The sequence below is a fragment of the Blennius ocellaris genome (assembly GCF_963422515.1).
Source record: "Blennius ocellaris genome assembly, chromosome: 23".
NCBI classification, from domain to species: domain Eukaryota; kingdom Metazoa; phylum Chordata; class Actinopteri; order Blenniiformes; family Blenniidae; genus Blennius; species Blennius ocellaris.
This window is the reverse complement of record NC_137672.1, coordinates 15,624,371-15,647,851: the sequence shown is the minus strand read 5'-3', so window position 1 is coordinate 15,647,851 and position 23,481 is coordinate 15,624,371. Positions and strand designations below refer to the sequence as shown.

The 23,481-nt window shown below is 46.8% G+C and overlaps 1 protein-coding gene across 1 annotated transcript in view; it reads right to left on the bottom strand.

The window, feature by feature from the left end:
• The window catches only part of efnb3b (ephrin-B3b), a 95,186-nt gene extending 74,917 nt beyond the window's left edge, over positions 1-20,269 (bottom strand). The window contains exon 1 of the mRNA XM_080519283.1: positions 18,757-20,269. Within this exon, the coding sequence (XP_080375409.1) occupies positions 18,757-18,905 (149 nt within the window). The 5' untranslated portion in view covers positions 18,906-20,269. The remainder of the gene's footprint in view (positions 1-18,756) is intronic.
• Positions 20,270-23,481: the final 3,212 nt, after the last annotated feature.

Sequence of the window (23,481 nt, the reverse complement as noted above, 5' to 3'; positions counted from 1 at the left end):
TGTTTCACTCCTACCTTGACCTCTGACCTCTCGTGTTACATGGTTCATTTATGCAAGAAACATCCACGCTGAGGCTGTCACACTACATCCACTGATGTATCCCCGCTTCCCCGAGTACTCTTGAAGTATCTGCAACCAAATCGCTGCAGCTTTTTGCTTTGCCCTTTCAGACGTCGGCCATATTTCTCAGGTCACTGATCACATTCCGACGCATCAGAGCTGCTTTAAGTCACCGCTCACACGGGCCGACTCCTTCCAAATGCTACGTCCCGTTTAAGGTTTACCAACAGCGAGCAAGCGGGGCTAGTAGGGGGGGGTTACTGTGAAGCAGCTGCAGGAAATACAGTGTGGGAGGGTTTGCCGTTGTTGCAGGAGTATTGTAAGCACCTGTTCTGACCAACTTCAGAGCCACTGATAGAGCAGCTCCTGTTCACAGCTTTTTGGGAGACTGTGGGTGGGTGGATGCTGCAAATTGGGCACTTGGGCCTTTTAATCCTACATGTTTGCAACCGTCTTCCTGCTTCAGCAGCTCAGAATGTATTTGAGGGCAAGTTCACACAATGTTTTCAAGTGAAAGTGGAAAACTGTGGTTGCGTTTTCTGTGTCCAGTTAGTGGACTGCCATTGTCTTTGTAGGAAACACTGGAGTATGCAGGATAGGGCATTGGTTAAACAATGGTTTTCATACCTTTTCAATAATTAAATGTTTTATCGCATCTCGTGCGAAGACGTCTGGGTAGATTCTGAGTGACAATAATGAGGGAAATAGAGGTGACAACTGTGCTTTTTATAGATTTTACTAAGCATTTATTTAATATGTTTTGTGTGCTGGTGAAGTAGCTTTAATAACCCTGCAGGGGGAGGGATACGTTTTATGCTCCCCGCAGAGGGACTGTACATAAACCACAGGGAGGTTACATCCTCCAGTCAAATTGCACCCGGAGGTATTATGCAGAACCGATCGCTAAATTTGAATAAAGCCCTGCAGTACTCAGAAGTACCCCTAGGGGTGCCATACCCCCTCATTCACTGCACAGACGTGAAATACAATCTGGGGAGTGAAGTCAAGACTGAGTTACAGATGTGTGAATTTGAAAGGCTTATTGAGGCGCCGAAACCGCGCCGGTTAACGATACTCGGAGGCAAGATTTTCCAACTCGCTGCAGCAATTATTTCATCTTTCATCAAGACGATCATGAGGTAATCTGGAGGAAAACAGCAATCGCATTATCAAATCACACAGCTGGGACCCCTCTGCCTTGGCACCTCTCTTTACTGCATTGAAATTTTACTTGGAAATGGATGAAGAGGCTACATTTATTCACATCCTGCAAAATCAATCAAAAGCTGGTGTGATTTTTATTTTTTTGTATTATTTTGGCCCAAATATATTATGGAATATGATGGAAGCAACTGGGTTTTTTTGTTAAGCTGCGACAACTGATAAATGACAAACACTACGTCAACCCATTAGGACTTATCAACACTGACTGATCGGTATCAGTGCTTCAGTCAGATTTCGGTGTCAGTCAGCTCTGGTCCTGCTAAGCAGTGTCACTCACCCACTTCCTCCACACACAAACACACACTTCCCCCCCCGCCCTCTCTTCCCCCTTCCCTTTTTTGTTTTTTTGTTGCAGCAAGTGGATGTCTTTAATCAGAGCGTCAATCAGGGAACACACTGTGTTAAGAGAATGAAGTTAAATCCAATATGAGATACGCAGATAATACAACCGTTAAAACCATCAGCTGCCTGCCAGATAACAACCCTGTCACCCACATTACGTCGCCCCCCCCTCCCCTCCCGTCTCTCTTCCCCTCTCTTCTCCTCTCCCCTCTGTCACTTTCGCTCATTGTCGTCTAATCTCGCTCTCTTAATGGCAAAATGAACGGTTGTTAGATCTCAGCATCTCTCCGTCGGTTCACCCCCCCCCCCCAAACCCCTCAAATTGAAGTCTCTTTGCATCATAGTCTCCTTCAGGGTTATTATTGTGAACAAAAAAGTCTAAATCAAGCCATGACAAACACTTTTGGATGAACTGAAATGAGATTTTGAAACTATGGTGAAAAATAAAGCAAAAGCAAAAAAAAAAAAAAAAAATTATAATAATAATCTTTCACCAGCAAATATTAATATCTACTTTGACAAAATACAGAGAGAATCCTTAATTAACTATCCAAAATAACACAAGCATATGACAGCTAAAACACGAAGAGGTACAAAATATAAGAAACTCGACTTGTGTTTTGTCACTTTTGTGTACCGAGAGGCAAAAAGCTTTTCTTATTGGACTGACTCACTACAACATCTTGTGGTGTAAAATGGTCTTACAACACCGGACCAGCGGGGGCGAGTTGACCATGACAACACTGTCAATACTTCAGATTTGTTCTTTTCTGACCTTCTGAATATATTTTTATATAATTGAAAACTGAAAATATTGTATATAAAGAGGCTTACAAAAAGAAACAAACATTATCTGAATGTTTAAAAGAGCTTTAACTAAGATTTTTTTTCCACCCTGTAATTAAAATGGACTTTAATTAAAAGTTACTGTGAAACCATAAGAGCCTTGACCTTTCAATCTCCTTTTAACAAGTCCCTGAGAGACAAATCTTCACTTCTCCCATGCAGAGCTGTGCGCCGATCTGTGGATTAAGCGTGGCGAGGTTATTCCCCAGGATTGTGGCAGATTATCCAGTTAAAGGGCCTGCGACTCCAGAGTGACCTGTTGGTCAAACTGGACCGAGGGGGAAAAACATGCGCATGCAAACTGAGCGAGTCAATTTGAAAAACAAAAGGAGGTAGCGGGAGATAAAGCCGGAACTGCAGGTGGGCCGACCAGTTAGAGCAGGTGAGGAGTGAACGTTCGGCTCAGACGCTGACAGACGGTTAAACTAAACAGACATTTAACAGACAGATAGACGGGAAGATAGCCAGCAGGGGAAAGACGGTGAATAAATTGGGGGGTGGGGGGTGGGGGGACTGCGGGAGGAGGGGCTTCTGTCACCACCTGCAGGAGCCGACAGAAGCCGTGGCTGGATTTAAAACAGGAAATGTTGAGGACACAAAGATAAGATGGAACCACGGGAGATTCATCATATTTATAGGGAAGGTGACATTTAGCCGGATGACAACTGGTTGCGTTGGTATTATGAGAGCGCACAGGCAGCAGAAAATGGAAAGAAAACTTGTGGAAAAGGTGGGGAAAGGGAAGGGTGCCTGGCGCGGAGAGGAAGTGGGTGTTTTGCGTGACATTTTGCATTCATGGATTCGTGTTTCTACAAGTTTCTGCAGCGTTGACCTCAACCTAAGCTTTGCGGTTTGTAAAATTGTGAGTGTAAATCCATTTTTTACATTAATCATGTGCAAAGAAACGACGGCATTTCTTTTTTAATGCATTTAAATCATTAACCAGTGCATTCTCTTTAATAAAAAAAAAAAAACCTATACTGTATAATCAATTAACACGAAAAAAAAACAAAAACAAAAAACGGTTTATTCCAAACGTAGCTCAAACTGCGTGTGACCTCAAACTGAAAGAAACTGCACAGATTTGACCTGCGAGGGTGGTCGGCCAGGAGGAAGCCTTGCGCTTTTAAAAAATGTCAAACTATACCAACAAACAGCTTATTCACAGTCCGTGTTCACTGGGAGACTTATATTTCAAAGCTTTTTCATCCGAGACTCAAATCACTCTGCAGCCGAAGCTGAAGTGAAGTCCCGCTACAACTGACAGGAGTTGCGGTTCGGTCTTGTGCGGCGTGCCATCTTCAATTGTAAATGTCGGCGGTTCGATCCCCCACCTTGACTTGTCCAATGCATCAAAGAACCTTTTTGGGAGGAGACACTGATCCGTCAAGTTCTCCCTGGTGAGCGATCGCCTTTGTCCAGGTGAACGTGACTTGGTCGCGTAAAGCACGCCGGGGCTGCCGAGTCAGCGTTACGTCGGTTAAATCCTTTGACACTTGCCACACTTGGAAACTTGGGACATCTGACCTGCACAACAGGAAATCATCGTGGCTTTTGTCGCTTAACCTTCACACGTTCGGGCTCACCTATGCGAGTGACTGATGAGACTATTTGCACTGTTACTTCCTTTTTTTCTATTCGCAGGTGCACATGTAGTATCCTCACTGAGTGTTGGACACCTGTCTCACATACACACACACACACACACACACACACACACACACATAAACCAAACACCCTTGTCTAGGTGAGACACAACACACGGGTGCAGGGAGGAGATAGAGAAAGAGCGCAAAGGGCTTTGGAGAGAGAGAACCGGGGCTTTACAGAGGGACAGAGGGGGCGACGGATGGAGAATTGGAGATAAACTAAGCTTCAGATGGCAAAAGAAGCAAAATAAAATGTGCGCTGGGAGAAAGACGCACTTTGTTGAGGGAGGACAGCGGCCAAGGGGACCGGAGACTAATGCACGGGGGAAGGGGATGCAAGAGATGGCAGCAGGAGAAAGAGGTGTAAAAAATGGATGGAGGAAAAAGAAGAGAGGTGGGAAAAGGCAAAAAGAGAAAGGAAAAGAGAAGGGGTGAGGGAGAGGGGAGGGTCCGCGGCTCATAATCCCCTTACAGACAGCTTTGTTGAGTGATTGACAGCCCAACGCGCCACGTTAGAGCCCGAGCACAGGAGGGGAGGGAGGGTGGACCGCCATGACTGGAAGGATTATCTCTCCCCTGGCTTACGACCTCACCCCCCCCCCCCCCCCTTTTTTTTCTCCGGGGTCAAGTGGTACAGGCCAGTTAGCTGTTGTTTCTCTCTCTTCACGCTCACACAGAAACCTTTTGCTTTGTCTGGCGTGATTGTCGAGTTTGGCAAATAATGCTTAATGTGGTGATGGAGGGGGGGGGGGAAGGGGGGTGCAGGAGGAGGGAGGCAGGAAAGGGGTGAGGGTGGTGGTGGTGGTGGTGGGGGGGGGGTATACACAAACCCACGCAGGGCATGTAACACAAGCACAAGCACCCACGCATGACGCATGCCCGACATCCACACAATCACCGTGGCACAAACACACACACACACACACACAGGAAAACTGGCTCTATTCAGCATGCAGGAGCATCATGAGGGTACAGAAGCACTTAAACAAGACCTTGAGTGAATTCTTTTGTTCTAGCTAAGTGCCACCATAATAGAGTTAGCTCGCCCGTCACAAGAGTGATTAAATTTGAGAGGAAACATAAGGAGAAAGCAAAGGTTTCGATTAAAAAGAGATAACATTTGAAAATATACTCAAATTACAGCACTTATGCATGATAGTGGTATTGTTTGGCCGCCGCGTCAGGGGGACTCGGAGGAATCGGATATAGTGTGTGTGTGTGTGTGTGTGTGTGTGTGTGTGTGTGTGTGTGTGTGTGTGTGTGTGTGTGTGTGTGTGTGTGTGTGTGTGTGTGTGTGTGTGTGTGTGTGAGCACCAGGATACACCTCAGAGGCTGGATGTGCTGTAGCACTCAGCTGTGCGCACACACACACACACACACACACACACACACACACACACACACACACACACACACACACACACACACACACACACACACACACACACACACACACACACACACACACACACACACACACACAACGGCCACCCAGGACTGAGGCTCCAGATGGGCTCGGACTAACTGGGACCAGTGGCTTTTCTGGAACACACAAAATATGGAAGCAAACACAAACAGCACCGCAGCTGCGAGTGTTAGCCGCCGAGGACACACACACACACACACACACGCGCACACACTCTTCAGAATGTGAGACCACACAGCCTGAAGGTGATCCTCATACATACAGTCATGTGCCAAAGTCAGGGCATCACTTGGGAAATGTTTTTTCTTTTTATATTTCACACTATTATACAGTCGAATATCTCTGTATCTACATCCAATGCAACATGTTAGTGAACCCTTCTGTATTTTTTGGGCATAAGCACAATGTTTAAAAGCCATCAGGAGAAAGGACGTGGGTACATTTGAACCTGATGATTTAAAAATAAAACAAAAAAAATAAACAATGACTCCACTGAAATATTTCTGCAAGTTGTTTAGTTTTTTTTTATCCTTGCAGAAAGAAACCACCACTGCAAAAGTAGTTCAGGGACCCATTTTCATCTCAATTGTCCCGTACCAGTAAAACATTGCTGTTTCTATTTCCATATTTTCTTTGTTGCGGTGCAGCGTATATATGAGAATGTTTATATTTCCACAAAACCAAACAATTACTATCAAAAATGACTACAATTTTAATGAAACCTTCTGGTGCAAAATACGGTGAAATATCAAGAAAATGTCTTCTATGACTGTTGCATCATGTGGGTTTTTACAAACTCATCCTGACAGCATGGCTAGAAGGAACAAGGCTTTCGTGGTAGCATCACTGATACCTCAGAGTTGCGTTGTGTCCGCGCCTCATCAGGAATATGTTTTCGAAAATAAATCAAAGTTTTCTTTGTTTACCCTTTGCTTGCTGGCTCGGCAGGCCGGACTGGAGCCCACATGCCTCATGTTTGACAAACCCCGGACTGGAGTCGTAAAGAATTGAGACTGAAGGTAAACTAAATCTACAATTTGAGAGTAGCACAGTGTGTGATCATTGATTAAAAATATAATGTCGGAGCTGAAATGCTGAAGACAGAAAGGATCCATTCGGAACTTCTTCTGATTTCAAGGACTTCAGGTGCAACACCTGTGCATACCGCTTAAAGGTGACAGTGTTTTATGTCCTCTGTCACGCCACGATTGGACACACTTTGAGACAAAAAAAAAAAAACCTGATGATCATGTCAGAAACAACTTCTTTTCCCTGGTTGCACGGCCCCTGATGGTACAGGAGCGCACACGCTCAGCACAGTGACCCACAGTTGTGCCACTCATCCATCAACTGAAAGACCACGAAAGAGAGAAAGAGAGAGAGAGCGAGAGAGGGACTGTGGAGAAGCGGGGCTTTTGTCCCATCTACCCCCTCTCGCACCGGCATTCTTCGGGCTTGATTTTCTTTGTGGGGAAGGAGGGAGCGTAAGAATGGACGGATGAAAGAAAAGAAGAAAGGAGGGAGCTCCATCTGTTTTTTTACCCCCTTCCCTCCTCCTGTGACTGGGGACCTGCAATACAGCTGCACTCCAACCGAGAGCAGGACTGGTTATGAAGGTGAAGGATTTCTTTTTTCTTTTTTTTTTTAGTTGGAGGTGACAAAACCAGGGAGCTAATGAGGGAGCGGGATCTTGATTTGCAGAGATTTTGAGGGAGTGGTAATGTCTTCGAGTGTGTGTCGGCTGCGCCCTGGTTCACAGTCTCTCCCAAATTACTTTGACACCGCAGTGATAGGCAATCAGGATTATTCATTCCGTCTCCACTACAGAGGACCTATTTACCGCCGGACAAGTGATGAGCGAGTGAGGAGAAACAGAGACAACAGATCAAAAACCACCCACAAAGACGAGGAGAGACCAAAGGAGCTGTTTAGGAGGGAAAGGAGGAACAGCGGTGGAAGAAATGAGAGTCATTTAAGAAAGGAGCGATAGAGAGGGAATAAATTTTACTGTCTGCCAACCAGCTGTAACATGATAACGGGCCTGGGTATGTAGCGAAGGAAACTTACACTGGTGGCGAGCCAGGCGATGAGAGAGAGAGAGAGTAAAGGGAAAGACAAAAGAAATGAGGAGTGGATTATCGTTAGAGAAGTGGACTTTTTTTGTGTGTGTGTGTGTGTGTGCGTGTGTGTATGGAGACGACGGATTGTGCGTGTGGGAGAGAGCGTGAAGCCGGAGAGACGAGTGTGTGTGAGGGCTTTCAGTGGAAGCTCCAGGAGGGGAGCTCTTTTGTTCACGGGGGAGCGGAGGGAGGAGGAAGGAGAGAGACAGAGAGAGAGAGAGAGAGAGAGAGAGAGAGAGAGAGAGAGAGAGAGAGAGAGAGAGAGAGACGGGATCCAGGGATATGCTACTGACTAGAAGGCGGGGGTACCTCTGAAGAAACTCAAACCCTACACTTGGATTTTTTCCAGCACTGGGAGCAATAACATTTTTCATCTGTGCATGCATGATTATGAGTGTGTGTGTGTGTGTGTGTGTGTGTGTGTGTGTGTGTGTGTGTGTGTGTGTGTGTGTGTGTGTGTGTGTGTGTGTGTGTGTGTGTGTGTGTGTGGCACAAACTCACCACTGTGTGCATGCATGCCTGGATATGTGTATACCAGTGCACATCTGAATGCTGGTGTGTGTTAACCGCAAGACATGAGGACAAAAGGCAAAAGAGAACGACAGGGCAGTCTGGAGAGAGCGCACACACACACACACACACACACACACACAGAATGGTGTATTACGGGCCAGGGCTGGGGTATCAGATGATGGGATGTGGAAGGGGGCAACTACAATCCACTTCACCGCTCTTTCTATACAAGATGGATCTTGTTAGAGTTACTTGTCCGGGGCAACAAAGCACCGCCGAGTACTCCATATGCCATGAGAAAAAAAAAAAAAAAAGAATACAAAGAATAACCATTTGGAGGTAGTCAGCGAGTTCCTGCGCAGCTTTAAATCATCGCTTCAGGTTGAAATACTTTTATCGGCAAGACGTCTGCATTTCATGGAGCCGCGAGAAGCGGCCTTGTTTCAGTTTGACAACCAAGCTTTTCTGAGTTTATCCATCGCCGGTCTGAAAGGGGTTCATAAACTCTGCAGTTTGCATCTTTGTTTTATTTATTTTTTTCCAGCCCAAGAGAACAATAGAGCCACTCAACTCATGTCAAAGAAACTTTAGCAGACAGAGGCTGTCAGAGATGAGAAGTTGGACGTACACGCCATTATATTCACTTCTGCTCACCTTTATTAATACATAAACTTGGAAAAAGGTCAGTAAAGTTAAAGTGTGTCACGTTTTTCCCCAGTTTTCTCTGTTTGGATTTTACTTGATCGATACCATACATGACTTGATGAGAAAAGTAATGGAGAAATGGAGTACTTTCAACTTTATTGTCCGTATTTGTCATGTGTCCATCTTGAAATCTATACGTTTTGTTGAATAAATTGTAGTGACTAAAGTGTCTTAAGGTGGAAAAGTGAGAAAGATATTTGCATGACATGCTGACATTAAAATCAAAGGTAACATTTCAATTCTAAGTTAAACATTTATAAAAAGTCAATAACTTCAGAGACGTGACTAACTTTTTTTCTTCTTCCAGATTTCTACCATTCAGTACACAGCGAAGCAGCTGGTAACTCTTCATAAGAAAAGAAAAAAATGTGCATCTGAAAAACGAAGAGTTAATCTTTTTCCCTTTATTTTGCACGATAATTGTGCATTTTTTTTCCTGTCAGTTCCACTTAAATTATATTTAATGCAGAACCGTGGAAATGGAGCATGATTTTTTTATTTTTTTCCCTCCGCACAGCGAGCCAAGGTCAGTTTCCCCATAGACACTAACAACGATGGGCTAATGCCAAAGCCAGATGGACTACGCTCACTGTACGGTCTTTTAACTCCTAATTAGAACTATGCATATGTGCGCACACACACAAATGCAAGCATTGGAGGAGGAGAAGAAAGCGTGAAGCCTGGAAAAAGAATCAAGGTGGCGGGAGTGGAGCACGGAGAGGTTTGCAAAAGATCTGAGGTAGAGAAGTGGGCCTGTGCGTATATGGGGTAATAAATGTGTTGGTTTATGAGCGAGCCAGGTCTGGAGCCGCGTGGTTGTTGCTGCGGCGGGGCAGACCAGGACAGGGTTTCCCTGAGAAAAGTAAAAAAAAAAAAAAAATTTAAAACCATGAGGATCATCTCTGACCCATTGTAAGGGAATAGGCGAAGATTATCTCTAAAGCTAAGGTGCACATTCAACCACACACCAGCAAACGCCACGTATCGTTTTGTAGTCGAGCAGCTGTTCCGCTTTGTTACCAGGCTCCTTCCAGGCAGAGCGATTCATGTGTGCTTACTTTTGTGACTCTGTGTGTTTCAGCAAATCTCTGGATAACAGCTTTTTATGCCAGAAATACAAACGTGAAATAAGATATTTAGAGGAAAACTCCACCTGTAACCACTTTATCACTCACAGAATAGAAGAAAAAAAAAAAGCAGCTATGGGCTACACGCCTAAGACTTCCAGGTCCATTTTTGCACATTTGATGGTGTTTTTTATTTTTATTTTTTTTATTTATTATTATCCTCCGACAAGAGGGAGAGAGATTGCATTCCACCTTAGCTACAATGGAGTACGGTAAAAGGAAAGCGTCCCGGCGAACGTCAGGTTCTTGAGTGTGTTTCACATCATCAAAGAGCGAGAGGGCTCCGAGTCTCGCCAACAGCCGCGCAGGAGGAAGTCAATCAAAGACGAAGCAGAGACACCATTTGACTGCAGCCTCTGTGGGCCAGGATGCAAACTGACTCTTGAATAAGAATAACAGATCTTATGAAACGCTCAAAAAAACACTTTTTTTTTTTTTTTTGGTCTCTGGTGCTCGCTGTAATATCATCCGTTTTCGCCTACACATGGCACCTCAGATGCCGGGACCCTTCTCATACAAAAATGCCGAAAATCAGAAGCTGAAGATCAAGTGGGAGGTGCAAAGCGGAGACAAAGGGGCATCACCAATAAATGTAAATTACAGCACTTCATCTCGGCGAGAACTGAACTTCACAAATCGATTGTACGGTGGAAGAGTAGCTTTCTTTTTAAGAGGAATTGATTTGGCTTTTGGCAAATTAAGTCCATCAACACATTGTTCTCCTATGAGGCGTTTGGCATCATTTCTGCCTCCGCGAGTCGTACACTCTGCGTGTGAAATGTCAGCGCAGTGTGTGCGTGTGTGTGTTTTGCAGCTTCTCGTCGGATCCTATGAACTGTGGCGAACGGGGGGGGGGGGGGGGGGGGACAGCTGCCAGTCTCTTAATCGCTCCATGCTAAGTTGATCAAAGAGCTCATTCTGCCCCCCCAAAAAAGTCGATGAAGTCCTCTAAAGCTTACCAGGTTTCACGCCGGACTCCGCAGGAATAAATATTATGGGACGTGTCAGTAATGAGGAATGAGGGGCAGGCTCGCTTGTAGCCGAGCAGGAAGCAGCTAGTCATGGCGGTGACCCCGAGATCATCAGTCACTGTGCCTGTCTGGGCCCACGTCACATCGGCCTGTACCACTGTCAAACCCAGGCAGGCTCCCAAACCATCCATCTCTCTCTTCATTTACCTTCGCTCCATGTCTTTTATGCCCCCCCCCACCCCCATACACGCTCTCAGCCTGTCAGCTCCCCGCCCCCTCCTATCTCCTCCATCTCTGCCTCATCTCACCCTGACAACACCCACTCTTTCTATTTTTTGCCCTCCCTGCTCATATCGGTCGAAGATGTTTGCCAAAAACTTCAGCGGTGACAAGGCACAGCTGTCCGCCGGCGAAGCTCGCTCATTTGTCTCTCTTGTGTGTCTACACTCTCACTTCTCCACCCCCCCCCTCTTTAACATTCAGTTACAAAACCATTTCGGGCCTGCTTCCAATCAGAGTGCAGCGTCGACGTCCGCCGCCAGGAGAGTGATGGAGTTTCGGCGTTGACGAAAGTGACGGGATGTAAAGGCTGAACCTGGAATGAATCCCGGCTCTCCACGAGGCGACCCGGAGATAAGAGGACAACAAAACATTTGTCTCTGGTTTTGCATTTTCGCAAGTTCTGCGTAGCCGTGTGAGGAGCAATGCAAAATAGGACTGCACCTTGATGCAGCTTGAGGGGAGGACAGGTGTGAAAACATGAAGGAAAGACTACAAACAACATAAGCGTTCGTTCATTTCAGGGCAAAAAAACGTTTTTTTATTTCTTAATAAACTCATTCAAATCAGCCGGCAAAGGAGGAGAAACGTGTCGCAGCTTAATAATAGAAGCAAGGACATCCTTAGAAACACAAACGTGTCGATGACGAGATTTTCACCGACTGTGAGATTTGAAATCACACCACTGGGCAGCCGAGTTCTACTGCACAGTTTATCTGAACAACTTGTGAGGGAAACGCTGCACGGCGGACTTATATCGCTGTATCATTGATCCGCCGATTATGTGTGTGACCGATGATTACGAAGCGCCATTGTTCAGTCTAAAGCGGCTTGGTAAAGTAATGAAACACCACAGATCAGCCCAGTGATGAGTTATAAAGTCGTTCTACAAGATAAAACATTTGACCTATTGTGCTGCGCCACCGGGAAGACAAAAGTCCAAGTCATTCGATTATGACAAACAATGAGGCTACGCCATTGGTTTGTCAAATTGCACAAGATTGACCAATAGAATTAGAGCGCTGGTAAAACAATTTACTCCAGCAATAACATTTTATTACTCAATTGAATGTTACGGCTGTGTAAATTTGTTCCAAATTAAACGCTGGTTAGCATTCTGAAAGAGATTATTAGATTCCAAATGTTTCTTGTTCCGTGAATTTCCCCCAAAGTTTCAGTTGAAATGTCACGGGGACACCAACTTTTCAAAGTTGGAAGTCGCAAAATCAGAACCTCCTGAATCGGAAGGCGTTTCGGAACGGCGCCTAATAAAACAACAAGAAAGGAGCCCTGATTTGGATTTTCACATGCCACGCACAGAATCACTTAGAGCCCAGAGATCTCAACACACAGTTTAGTATTCATAGCACAGCCACACACATGCCAGCACATCCTCTGTCACCAACCAGAATCCAAACACACAAAATAACAATAGTGTCGACTCCCTCCTGCTGCTATCCTGTTTATCTGGAATGATGCCGGAGCCATAGCTGCGGCAATATGAGCCCAACCCAGTGTTGCGAGGATGTGCGAAGCAGCAGCAGAGACTTCAAACTGAGGAGCGAAAGAGGGAGGGGGGGGTGGAGGAGGAGGAGGAAGGAGCGGCTGCAAGCGGCGCTAAGAAACTGAAAAGAGAGGATGGATGAGCAGCATGACTGGCCTTACATTACACACCCCCTTTGGCCTATACTGTCTTCCCCGAGCCACCAGTCTGCTGCTCCGTGCCGCCCGGGAGGGAGGAGGATTGACCTGGCCCAGTCCAAACGCTGCCAGGAGGATTGGATGATCCTGCTTAGGCAGGGTGTGCTGTGAAGCAAGCTAATGAGAGGCCTGCGTGTCTATGTGTGTGTGTGTGTGTGTGTGTTGGCTGGCCTTGCTAAGGGGCTCTGGGTTCAGCCACCCGGGGCAATCTGCCCAGTGATGCTAGCCACACACATGTGACCCCTTCAGACCTGTAGCCTGGATTACTGTTACCACTGTGAGCTTTTTTTTTTTTTTTTTTTTTTGAGTGTGTGCATACACATGTTTCAAGGCTAAGAAAGAAAGAAGAAAAAAAACAAACAAGCAGCTTGTTTCTGCATGTGTTCCAACATTTAAACTAGCTCAGCCAGCTACACGCTTTTAATCTCCTTCATCCTCATCATCAGCACTTTTAACAATTACCAAAATCCCAAAGTCACTTCGAAAGCCCCAGGGACCGCGGGAGTAAATTAGTTCTTTAGCTAACCCCAGCATATTTACAACAGCCCTTTACGGCCGTTATGATGTTGATGAATGTGCACTGGCCCTGCCAAATAAACTTATAATCGAGTGATAAAATAATGAATGAAATCCGAGTGGAACAACGCTCTGTAACGCCTGCCAATTTCCTCATCTCTCCTGTTTGTTTCTGACTCTGTGTGTGTGTGTGTGTGTGTGTGTGTGTGTAGTTGCACATCTGCCCTCCCGTGTGTGTTTACTACCTCGCGGTAGCAGCGTGCGTTTAACGCTCACATGCTCATGCAACAACAGGGAGATACATTAGGACCACACACTCTTCCGACATGTGTCGGACAGAGGTGGGAGGGGAGGGGTCAACACCGACCCCCCCCCCCGGGACTAATTTGCACATGCAGTGCGTGTGCAGGCGTCTCCAGAACGCGAGCGGCCGCAATAGATCCGTCTCTCCGCATGTCTGTATTTGCCACGGTCAGGCTGCATACCTGTGTGTGTGTGTGTGTGTGTGTGTGTGTGTGTGTGTGTGTGTGTGTGTGTGTGTGTGTGTGTGTGTGTGTGTGTGTGTGTGTGTGTGTGTGTGTGTGTGTGTGTGTGTGTGTCCATCTGTCTGCCTGCGAGCCCCCCGGAGAAGAAAAGCGAGGGTAAAGAAAAGAGGAGGAAAGATTGCAAAGCCCTCCGGTCTGGACCGGCTCCCCGCTCTTTCAGTCGTTCCCCTGGCCTTTCCATTCTGCCACATCAGCTGAAAACCTCTTTTCACAGCTCCTGTTGCTCTCAGCTCGTAAAGTTACACACACTCCTCTTTTTCACCGAGAGAGAAAAGGAAGGAGGGGGGGGGGGGTCCTCTAACAGGCAGCTCCAGCAATATGGTTCATATTCCTCTTCTCCTTTCCTTGCTTTTGCACAAAGTAGATACGTTTTCATCATTTAGCCATGAGTTAAATGACTCACCAAGAATGTTTGGGTGTCTTTGAGCGCATGCATTATTTATGGGGGGGGGGGGGGGGGGGGTCGATAGAACGGGTGGGTTTCACACGGATGACAATTGGTGTGAAGATCATGCAAACAATCAGTAAACGGGTGCAGGAATGCCGCCGTTTCTTCGGCCAGACACCCTGTTTGACCTACTAACACTCATTCCACAGCACACGATTGCTCTCCGGATGCCCTCGTCGAGAAGATTTCTAGTGATTCTACCCTTTTTCTCACTCCCCCCCACCTCTTTTTTTTTTTTTTTTTGTACTTGAAACACTTAGCCTAGTTAGCTAGTCTTTTATCCAGCGCCAATTAGCGGGCGATTAATGAATTATTGAGAAACGGGAAGGGGGGGGATTAAAATTTAATGTGGATCTTAGGGGGAATAGTTGTATTACAAGTCACCGCGAGCGCCGAGCGAGGAGACGCCCACCCTCGGCAGCCGTTTACAATAATCTACAGACATTTACCAAAGTAAAAAAAGAGAGAGAGAAGAGAGAAAGAAGAAGGAGGGGAGGTCTGTGAGAGAAAAAGGAGGGGCGAATACAGGATTTTTTTGGCTTTTAGAACAGACGCTGAAATCAAACTCGGAGAAAAGGGCCAAGAGCTACAAAACTCCATATGCTGCGATCAGAAGAGTGACCGCCGCCAACATTCTCGCTGGCTGAATTCATTCTCCGGGTGAAAACACGCGTGTCCGCCAACATGACCCGACGCACGTGGGTCACCCACACCCACTTTCCGCCGTCACACCACCGACCCCCTTCCCCCAAAGTCCCGGGTAGTAATGCGAGATTCGATCTTTCATTAGGGCGACCGTGTAAGGCCGATAATAGGAGATGCTGAGATAAGGGTAATGTATGTCTCGGGGGGGAGAGGAAGAGGAGGAGGAGGAGGAGGAGGAGGCTCTTCCCAAGGTGATCGTTCTGGTTCAGTTCCTTCTTCTTCAAGCAGAACCTGTATTGGCACTTGAGACTTAACTGGTATTGATTTACTTAGGGTTAGGACTGTCTCTACACTCTACCCCCGCTCGGCTCGCTCTGTTTCTCTTTCACCTCCAGGCACCTGTCTCTGTTTATACTCCTCCCCGAACACTTCTGTCTCCCTTCCTCCTGTCAGCCTGTAGTAATTTCAACTGATGGGGCAGTCGATAAAAGGGTGGATGTTGCACTTGATGACCTCGGACATTTTTGATCCTGTAACTTACGACCTTCATTCCAGGAATTGAGGCAGGTTGTGTGAAATGTAAACAGCCGACATTCAATTTGGAATCTGAGGTCAACGGCGGTTTTCAAGGGAGTTCATCTTTTGCGTAGTCATCTATGCGGAAACCGTAAAATCTAAAATGTTTTTGATGGTTTCGGACATGCAAAATGTAAACCAGATCCAGAAAAGATCACGTCTTCTTTGCATCATGTTTACATCTGATTTCTGCTCTCCAGGAATTCGAGTTTTAAACGTATATTTGTGCACGCAGTGATGAATTATGTTGATGTGCTCTTGTTTTCTTGGCTTTCAGTGAGTCGCTGGAGTGTGCAAAACACCTATTTTTCAAGCAATGCTCCTCGAGAACCTGAAGATCACAGCTGACTCGATTCACACATTTGTAGCATTTTCCTTGTTTGGACTGCTTTTATAGTGAAATTATGTCCTGTAGCATGAGGCAATCCAGTTTTTCCATTATTAAGTCTCATGTTAATCTTCACATCTTACTGACTTAAGGTCTGAGGCCATGTGTTTCATCCATAGTCACTTGTGATTACTGTCGTGACTACTTTTACACCATGTCCAATCCTTTGTGGAACCCGTCAGTCATTCCAATCATTTCATTTCCAATGTCTTCTCGACCATAATCAGGACTCGGGTGCCATTACACCCGAGGATGCCTCCTTCTCCTCCTCCACCTCCTCCTCCTCCTCTCCACCTCTGTCATTCCCAACACACTTTATGGGTGCGTCAGCGGCGCCTTAATTAGCGGCTGGATGTGACACATGTTTCCAATTTGCTACGTCTGGTCACCGCGCTGAGGGGTGGTGGTGTGGTGTGTGTGTGTGTGTGTGTGTGTGTGTGTGTGTGTGTGTGTGTGGTGGTGGTGGTGGGGGCAGAGCGAGGTGGAGATACAGACAGACGGAAAGTGACAAGAGGAAAATGAGGGACACAGCGGCAGCCACGGGGGAAGAAAAAGAAGCAGGAAAGAGAGAGAGAGTGAAAGGAGGAGAAGAATCGGGACAATGCTCACACAGGCGGAAACGAAAACTGGCGGAGAGAGAGGGGGGGGGGGAGGGAGGGAGGGAGGGAGGGAGGGAAGCTGCAGGTGGACGGTCTGAAACTTCAAAGCAGCGCATCCAGCAGAGGTCGAGGGGTTAACAACGTGCCAGTCCATTTCCTACACAGACAACACGTGAACCGTACATGCGCCTCGGCACCTGATTGATACAGACTACTGCTTCTGCTTTTCTTTTCGCCTCATTTCTGAAGTACAAACCAGATGTGTGTGGGCTCCAGAAGCTCGGCCTTGGAAGATGCGGCGCTATTTGGACAAGCGCTGCGGCTCTTAACATATTTCAGCCCTGGGCCAAAACCTATTTCTGCCCCGAGGCGTCGAATGCTAAAGTGCAGCTCTTGTCATGTCGAGAGCGAGGAGAAACAAGCCCGTGAAAGTATGTGAAAAGGGGGGCCAAGAAAATAAACTGGAGAATGACTAAGCTGATTAAGTATGAATAGTAAGCTTTGAGAATAAGCTTCATAGTATACAATGGGCTTTGTATTTTGAATATATGAGTGAGTAAATCTGTGGAAGCGACTGCAGAAGCCAGCGTCGAAGCCACCACCCCTCTAATTGCCAGCCAAGCCCTCCATTCAATAAGCCCCGACACCCACCTAACACTAAAGTCCATTAGGAGACAATGGCGTGGAATCACCTGTAAGGCCTCAAAAGCCCCGGCCGAGGGCTTCACAGTGGTGACCACCCTCCCGTGTCCAACCCCACTCCCCTGTTGGGTGAATCCACCCACTGCTGACAAAAAGCCCTCATTAAGGGCTTCATGCCTGGCTCCACAGCAGGGGCCCACGCACAGTCACATCTGCGGGAGAGAGGTGGAGAAAACGGGCGGGCGGCTGTAGCCTCTGGCACATGGACGCATTAAAAACCTGTTAGAGTCAGGAGAGAGAGCGACAGAGAGAGAAAAAAAGAAGCTCCTGGCATGGGTGTGAGCAGGGGACAGATTGCCATGAGTGAGTCTCAATATTTGTGTGCGTTTGTATTCACTGATAAAAATGATGCAAAATGAACCCACAGGAGTCTCTCGTCGAGAGTTTGTGGTACTTATCGAGCCCAAAAATGCATCATTGTTCCAATTTGTCGCCAGAAATGCTGCAAGGTTTCGCAGGAATGAGTCCCGTTGTCTCCAAATCTCCCCCCCTCCTCCTTCACCTCCATACAAGCTGCCTTGTTAGACTCGTTCCTCCTCCTCCTCCTCCTCCACCAACTACCAGGTCTATTCAGACAAGGGGAAATTGGCAGAGGTGTGAGAAAAGTGGTGTCGGAGAGGTGTTTAAACTGGCATTTCCTCAGCTAATGCCTGACACCTTCTCCACAGGAAAAGAAAAAGTAAATGCAAATGAGCACGGCCTAGTGGGCAGACCAAAAAGGAGGGGTGGGGGTGCGTGTTTGAGAGGCCTGAGGGGCCCCCTGGACTTTAATCAAGGTCATCCAGCAACAGCAATTAGAGCATCATACAAGGTTGTATTATCCCACACAAGAGCTTCCATCTTTTTTGAGTGGTGGTGGTGGTTGTGGTGTGGGGGCTGCTACTTACTTACAGAGACTTTTGCCAGCAAGAAGAAAACTGCAGCTGGATTATCTCCAATAATCAATACTAGTGTGACAAATTCAGAGCAGCTGTTAACCAGAGCAGCCTCTTTCAGCTCGAGGTGTATGCGTTCATCAGATTACACTGTTTAGACTGAGCTGCAAACAATAACGAGGGAATGATGGGTTTTGAGGAAGAGAGGCTAAATGGAAAGGTTAACATAAAAATCATAAATACTCAAGAGTGTGTGCGTGTGAGGGGGGGGGAGAGACACGGAGAAAGAGAGGCCCTGCCCTATAGTGCAATTCTGCCTTTATTCAACTTTTGTGTTGCATTACTTCTCAACAGTGCATGAATCTATTAAATGTTGGCTGTATCCAAGTCACACTTCCAAAATCACCCCCCCCCCCCCCCAACTGCAAAAACCATCAGTTCCAAACCAGCAATTACTCCATAATAATTTGAGGTCTTGGCAAGTGAGAGCTGCTCCTACCTTTCGTTCAGGGAATTCCAGTAGATGGGCTCCATATTGCTGGCCGTCGTCCCCAGTAAATCCAGTAAGAATACCAGCAGGATCCACAATCCATCCCCACCTCGTCGACACGCCATTTCAACCCCGGCACCCAGCCTGTGCAGCCCCATTTCAAGCGAAAGCGGCCGATATCAGGTGTGCGTCTTCAGCGCCGGCGCACGGAGACTCTCTCAAAACAATGGATTGTGCGCGACTTCCAGCCGAGCCAGGCTACAAAAGGGGATCAGACAGTCAAAGTGTGAAGTGAACACCCCGCCGTACACAACCTCATGGATCCAAAATGGGAGCGGGTTGGCAGCAACAGAAACCCCGAAACGCCGAAACGTGCGGGAGAAAGTTGTTCGATCCGTGCGTCCGTGTCTCCAAAAGCGGGCTCTTCCGTGCGTCCGCGGCCGTTCTATTTCAGAGCCAATCCCATGACTTTCCCGTTAATTTCTCGTTAGTTTTCCCCCACAAAAGAAAAGAAAGGAGAAAAAAAAAAACAACGCTCCTCGGGCTCAAATATAAACTCCACAGAATCAAAAAAAAACAAAAATAAATGAGATATTCTCGCCACCCAAGAGCTATTTCTGTTGCCTTTCTGTGCGCCCTAATTGTCTTTATCCGAACAATGTTCCCTTGTTCTCTGAGCCGACTCTGTGTGATTTCTCTCCCATTACCCTGTTTTCTCGCACGAAAATCCACCTACCGACATGTCAGGGTGGAAATAATGTCAGTCCAGAAGAGGAACGCAGTCGATATCGGACGAAAAACTGTGCAGGTAAATCATTTAAAATGGAAAAGCTGTCACTCGTGTCCACAGCTCCATCCTCATGAAGACATGTTGATGCTCGGAGGGCTCAGTCAATGTTACAATCCTCTCTTATGGAAGGGGGGGGAAAAAGAAGGGAAAAAAAGAGAGAGACACAGGTTGAATGAACACGGGCTTGTAATAAATCCGCAAATCCTTCAAAATGGTTTGGTGGGAAAATATTTTTTTTTCTCCAACAAAACCCCGAAAGAAAATCCAAAACGGTGATAAATCCAGGAATCAGTCCACACAAGGAAAACTGAGAGAAACAAAAACCAAAAGCGCTAGAAAAGCATCTCCACTCTCATAAATGTCTCGCAAGAGGCCGAACGGGAAACTTGTGAAGTGATGAAAAAAATCAGAAGATGCGCGCAGTGAGCATCATGGACGTCGATCTGGTGCCGCGCGTCATTTGGAGAAGCAGGACGCGTTCGCTTCTCGGCCCAGAGGAAGGAAGAAGAAGAAGAAGAAGAAAAAAAGCGCTCCGTTCCTTATCTCATCCGTCTCTCTGTGCCTCAGAATCCCACTGCTTTGACTTGCCCTAATGCTCGCAGCACATTGACAGACCGACTGGCTTGTTTGAGAGGAGGAGGAGGGAAAAGGGGACGTGGATGAATGGAGAAAAAAATCCCCATCCTCCGACTGGCAGGCAGGGCGCACTGACGGAGCGCAATTCTTCCAGGCTTTTTTTTTTCTTTTTTTTTTTTTTTTTTAAATTGTGGGTAGGGGCGGTATCTTACCCCCCTCCTCTTTCCTTTCAGCACCTCCTCTCTCCTCCTCCTCCTCCTCCTTCGATGAGTTTCAGGAGGCCTCCGGACTCGGACCTTTGGACTCCCTGGCGCTTTATTCTGCCTCCTTTCTGAAGAAGAAGAAGTGCCCCCCCCCACCCCCCAAACTCACCTCCACCCTCTTTTCTGGCCGTCACCACCACCTCTCCAAACACGCACCAACATGCGCCCTCCGAGCCGCTCACCACCGTGACAGAAGAGCAAGAGCGCCCTCAACGCATTTAACGCGCATCACATGTGGCACTGGAGGCACATTGTGTTGGCGAAAGGAGGAAAAAAAAAATCCACATGCAAATTTCAGAAGGATATTATGCAAATGTCACAGCAAAAAAAAAAAAAAATCTTCTCCCCGAAAGGGAGTGGTAAATGTTTATTATAAATGAAATATACCTGGAGGAACTCCCACTATGGCTCCTTATGGGTGTATTAAAGTGAAGTTATGGCACTTTTAAAGGATGGAGCAGCGAAAGCAGCGAGCGTTGTGGGTATATTTCTGGGGGAAAACTATTGAAAACCATCACAAAATGACAAAAAAGTACCTCCTCCAGAAAATATCTGGATTATCCGTCTGATCACTGGACTGGCCTCACCTCATACATCTGCGGCCCAGTCTAAACAAAACCAATTCCCCTCAGCCACTGTGGGAGGATGTGGTCCTCCCTCTCTCTCATCTCTCGCTCTCTGTCTCTCTACACACTGCTGACAGAGAGGAGGAAGAGTCCCAGCATCCAGTAACCCACACTTCAAACTGGGGAGCTTCGCCTGATGAGTTGCAGGACGAGCTGGATGACAGGCCCAGCTGAGGGGCCACACACACACACACACACACACACACACACACACACACACACACACACACACACACACACACACACACACACACACACACACACACACACACACACACACACTCACACACCAACTTATACTGAGGCCCCAGCCTCTGAGTCACTTCTGAGGGACCCTCAAAGCTGTGGCTGCACTGCCCCCCTGTGGTGGATGGAGCGCATGAGCCCGAGTGTGAGAAAATAAATAAAAATGTTCTTTTTACCTGCTTTTTGCAGGCTGACTTCACCTCTACTTGTCCAGCACTGACAGCTTCTTATTCAACTTGGCTTCTTCTGAGTGTGAAATGTGTGAAAGGGGACATTTGGCTTCGCCTTCCTTTCAAAAATTCAATGGAAATGTGAACTTTAAGCCTGAGTGTGTTAACGAAATGCATCGACTGTCAGATGTTATCGTCAACAAGTTGCATGCATGACAAAACTATCAAGGTGTGCAGAAATGTTGCGAAGACGGGAATTCATGTCACCTTTGAAACATCTGTCAATTGTGCAATTCTAAATCAATCAAATCTTTTAATGCTAATTTCACTTCACTGTGTCGACAGACATTCATGAATCTTCTGTTGTTATTCCAACATGTATTTTATGAATGAAGCAGCTGCAGCAGCAGATGAGAGCTTGCAGTCTGAGCAGACTGATGCTCCAGTGAGGAAACACCACTTTCCCCAAAGTGAAGCAGCATTATTTAAACCGACATACCGAACGTGCACGCACCGTTCGCCGAAGTCAAACACACTTCCTTCATTTTGCATCACGTGAACGAGCTTGTGAATTCACTCAGTGACACCGTTCGGCGAGATTGCGTGTCTGACAGGTTCACACAGTGGTGAGCACTCTTGCATCACAGGGAGATTAAACAAGGAGACTTGCGGCGCCTTTTTGTGTGGAGTTTGCCTGAAGGGGTGAATGTAAGTGTGAGAGACTGTGTTTGTGGATGGATGGATGGATGGATGGATGGATGGATGGATGGATGGTGTCAGCTATAATGTATGTCAAGACATGATGGGAACATCCAACATGATGATAAATAAATTGCAAGGCCAAAGACGTCAATATTTACAGAATCATCGTAAAAGTGACTCACTTCACCATCGTGTGGCATAAAAGTTGTATTACATGACAATTCAGCTCAGGCTAGCTGGTCAACTGTCGTGGAATCGAAGTAGGACAGTTGTTCCAACACACTGGCTGGGTATTTTTAGTCGTATTTGGATACTTGACAGGAGCTGACGTCTATGACAATGATGTGAAAAATCATCCAAATACTCAAGTTCTGAAAAATGTACATACACTTGAAAAGTTAAGGCAATCAGTTTGAGTCTTTGGTAATTCTTCTGGATTTATGGCGACTGCTGCTCCAGCATGGTGATCCATCAGTTCCCCAAAAGCGCAACACAGCTCTACATACCTACAGAGACCGAGAAACAAAGAGAGGAAGAGACTTTTTGGTGTTTCTCTTAGAAAATATTTCACTTTCGAACAGCACAGAGGGGAAAACTTGACGCAGCACCAACACCTCCTGCTGCTCCTTCACAGCCAGAGAGGGAGAGGAAATGAAAGTGAGGCTGAGACAGAGGAGACTATGGGGAGCGAGGGTGAGGAATTACAGCAAAGCCGTGTATACAGCAGCGGCAGACCTGAAGCCGGGAGTGATTCAGTGTCGTGCTCAAAGGCACTGCAGCAGAGCAGATGAATGATCCTTACATGGGGACCAGAACTGGGGGTCTGCCGAGGGATAATCTGTCTGTCATCCACAAAAAGTGCAGACGTTTCCTCCCCTGGGCAGAAATTACAGCACACTCTCAAGAATCGCAATTGCAGGTTAGGAGATCCAAACAAGAAACAAGCGCAGAGGGGAGGTTTTATAGAGCTGGTCAGGGACTGAAATAAGGAAAAATAGGAAGAAATGAGCAAGGGATGGAGCCGTTTCTGTTGCACTGACCTCCAGAAACCTTGGCTGGGCAGATGACAGAGCTAAATGTAGTGGAGGAAGATAGACTGGTTCGGAGACAACAGCAGTTCAGAGGTGGCGCTGGCATGAAAAACAAACCTTCTGCTCTGTCTGGGAATCTATCTGTGTGGGAAAACCGGCCGGCTCGTGACGCTCGCTCTGCTCAGTGCGTGTGAAGGATGACTCGGTTTGCAGGAGCTGCTCGGCTATAAGATCCCACCTACTCCATGATCTGCCATGCTGTCGGATAACCAAATGTACTTTCAGAATGTGTGTGTGTGTGTGTGTGTGTGTGTGTGTGTGTGTGTGTGT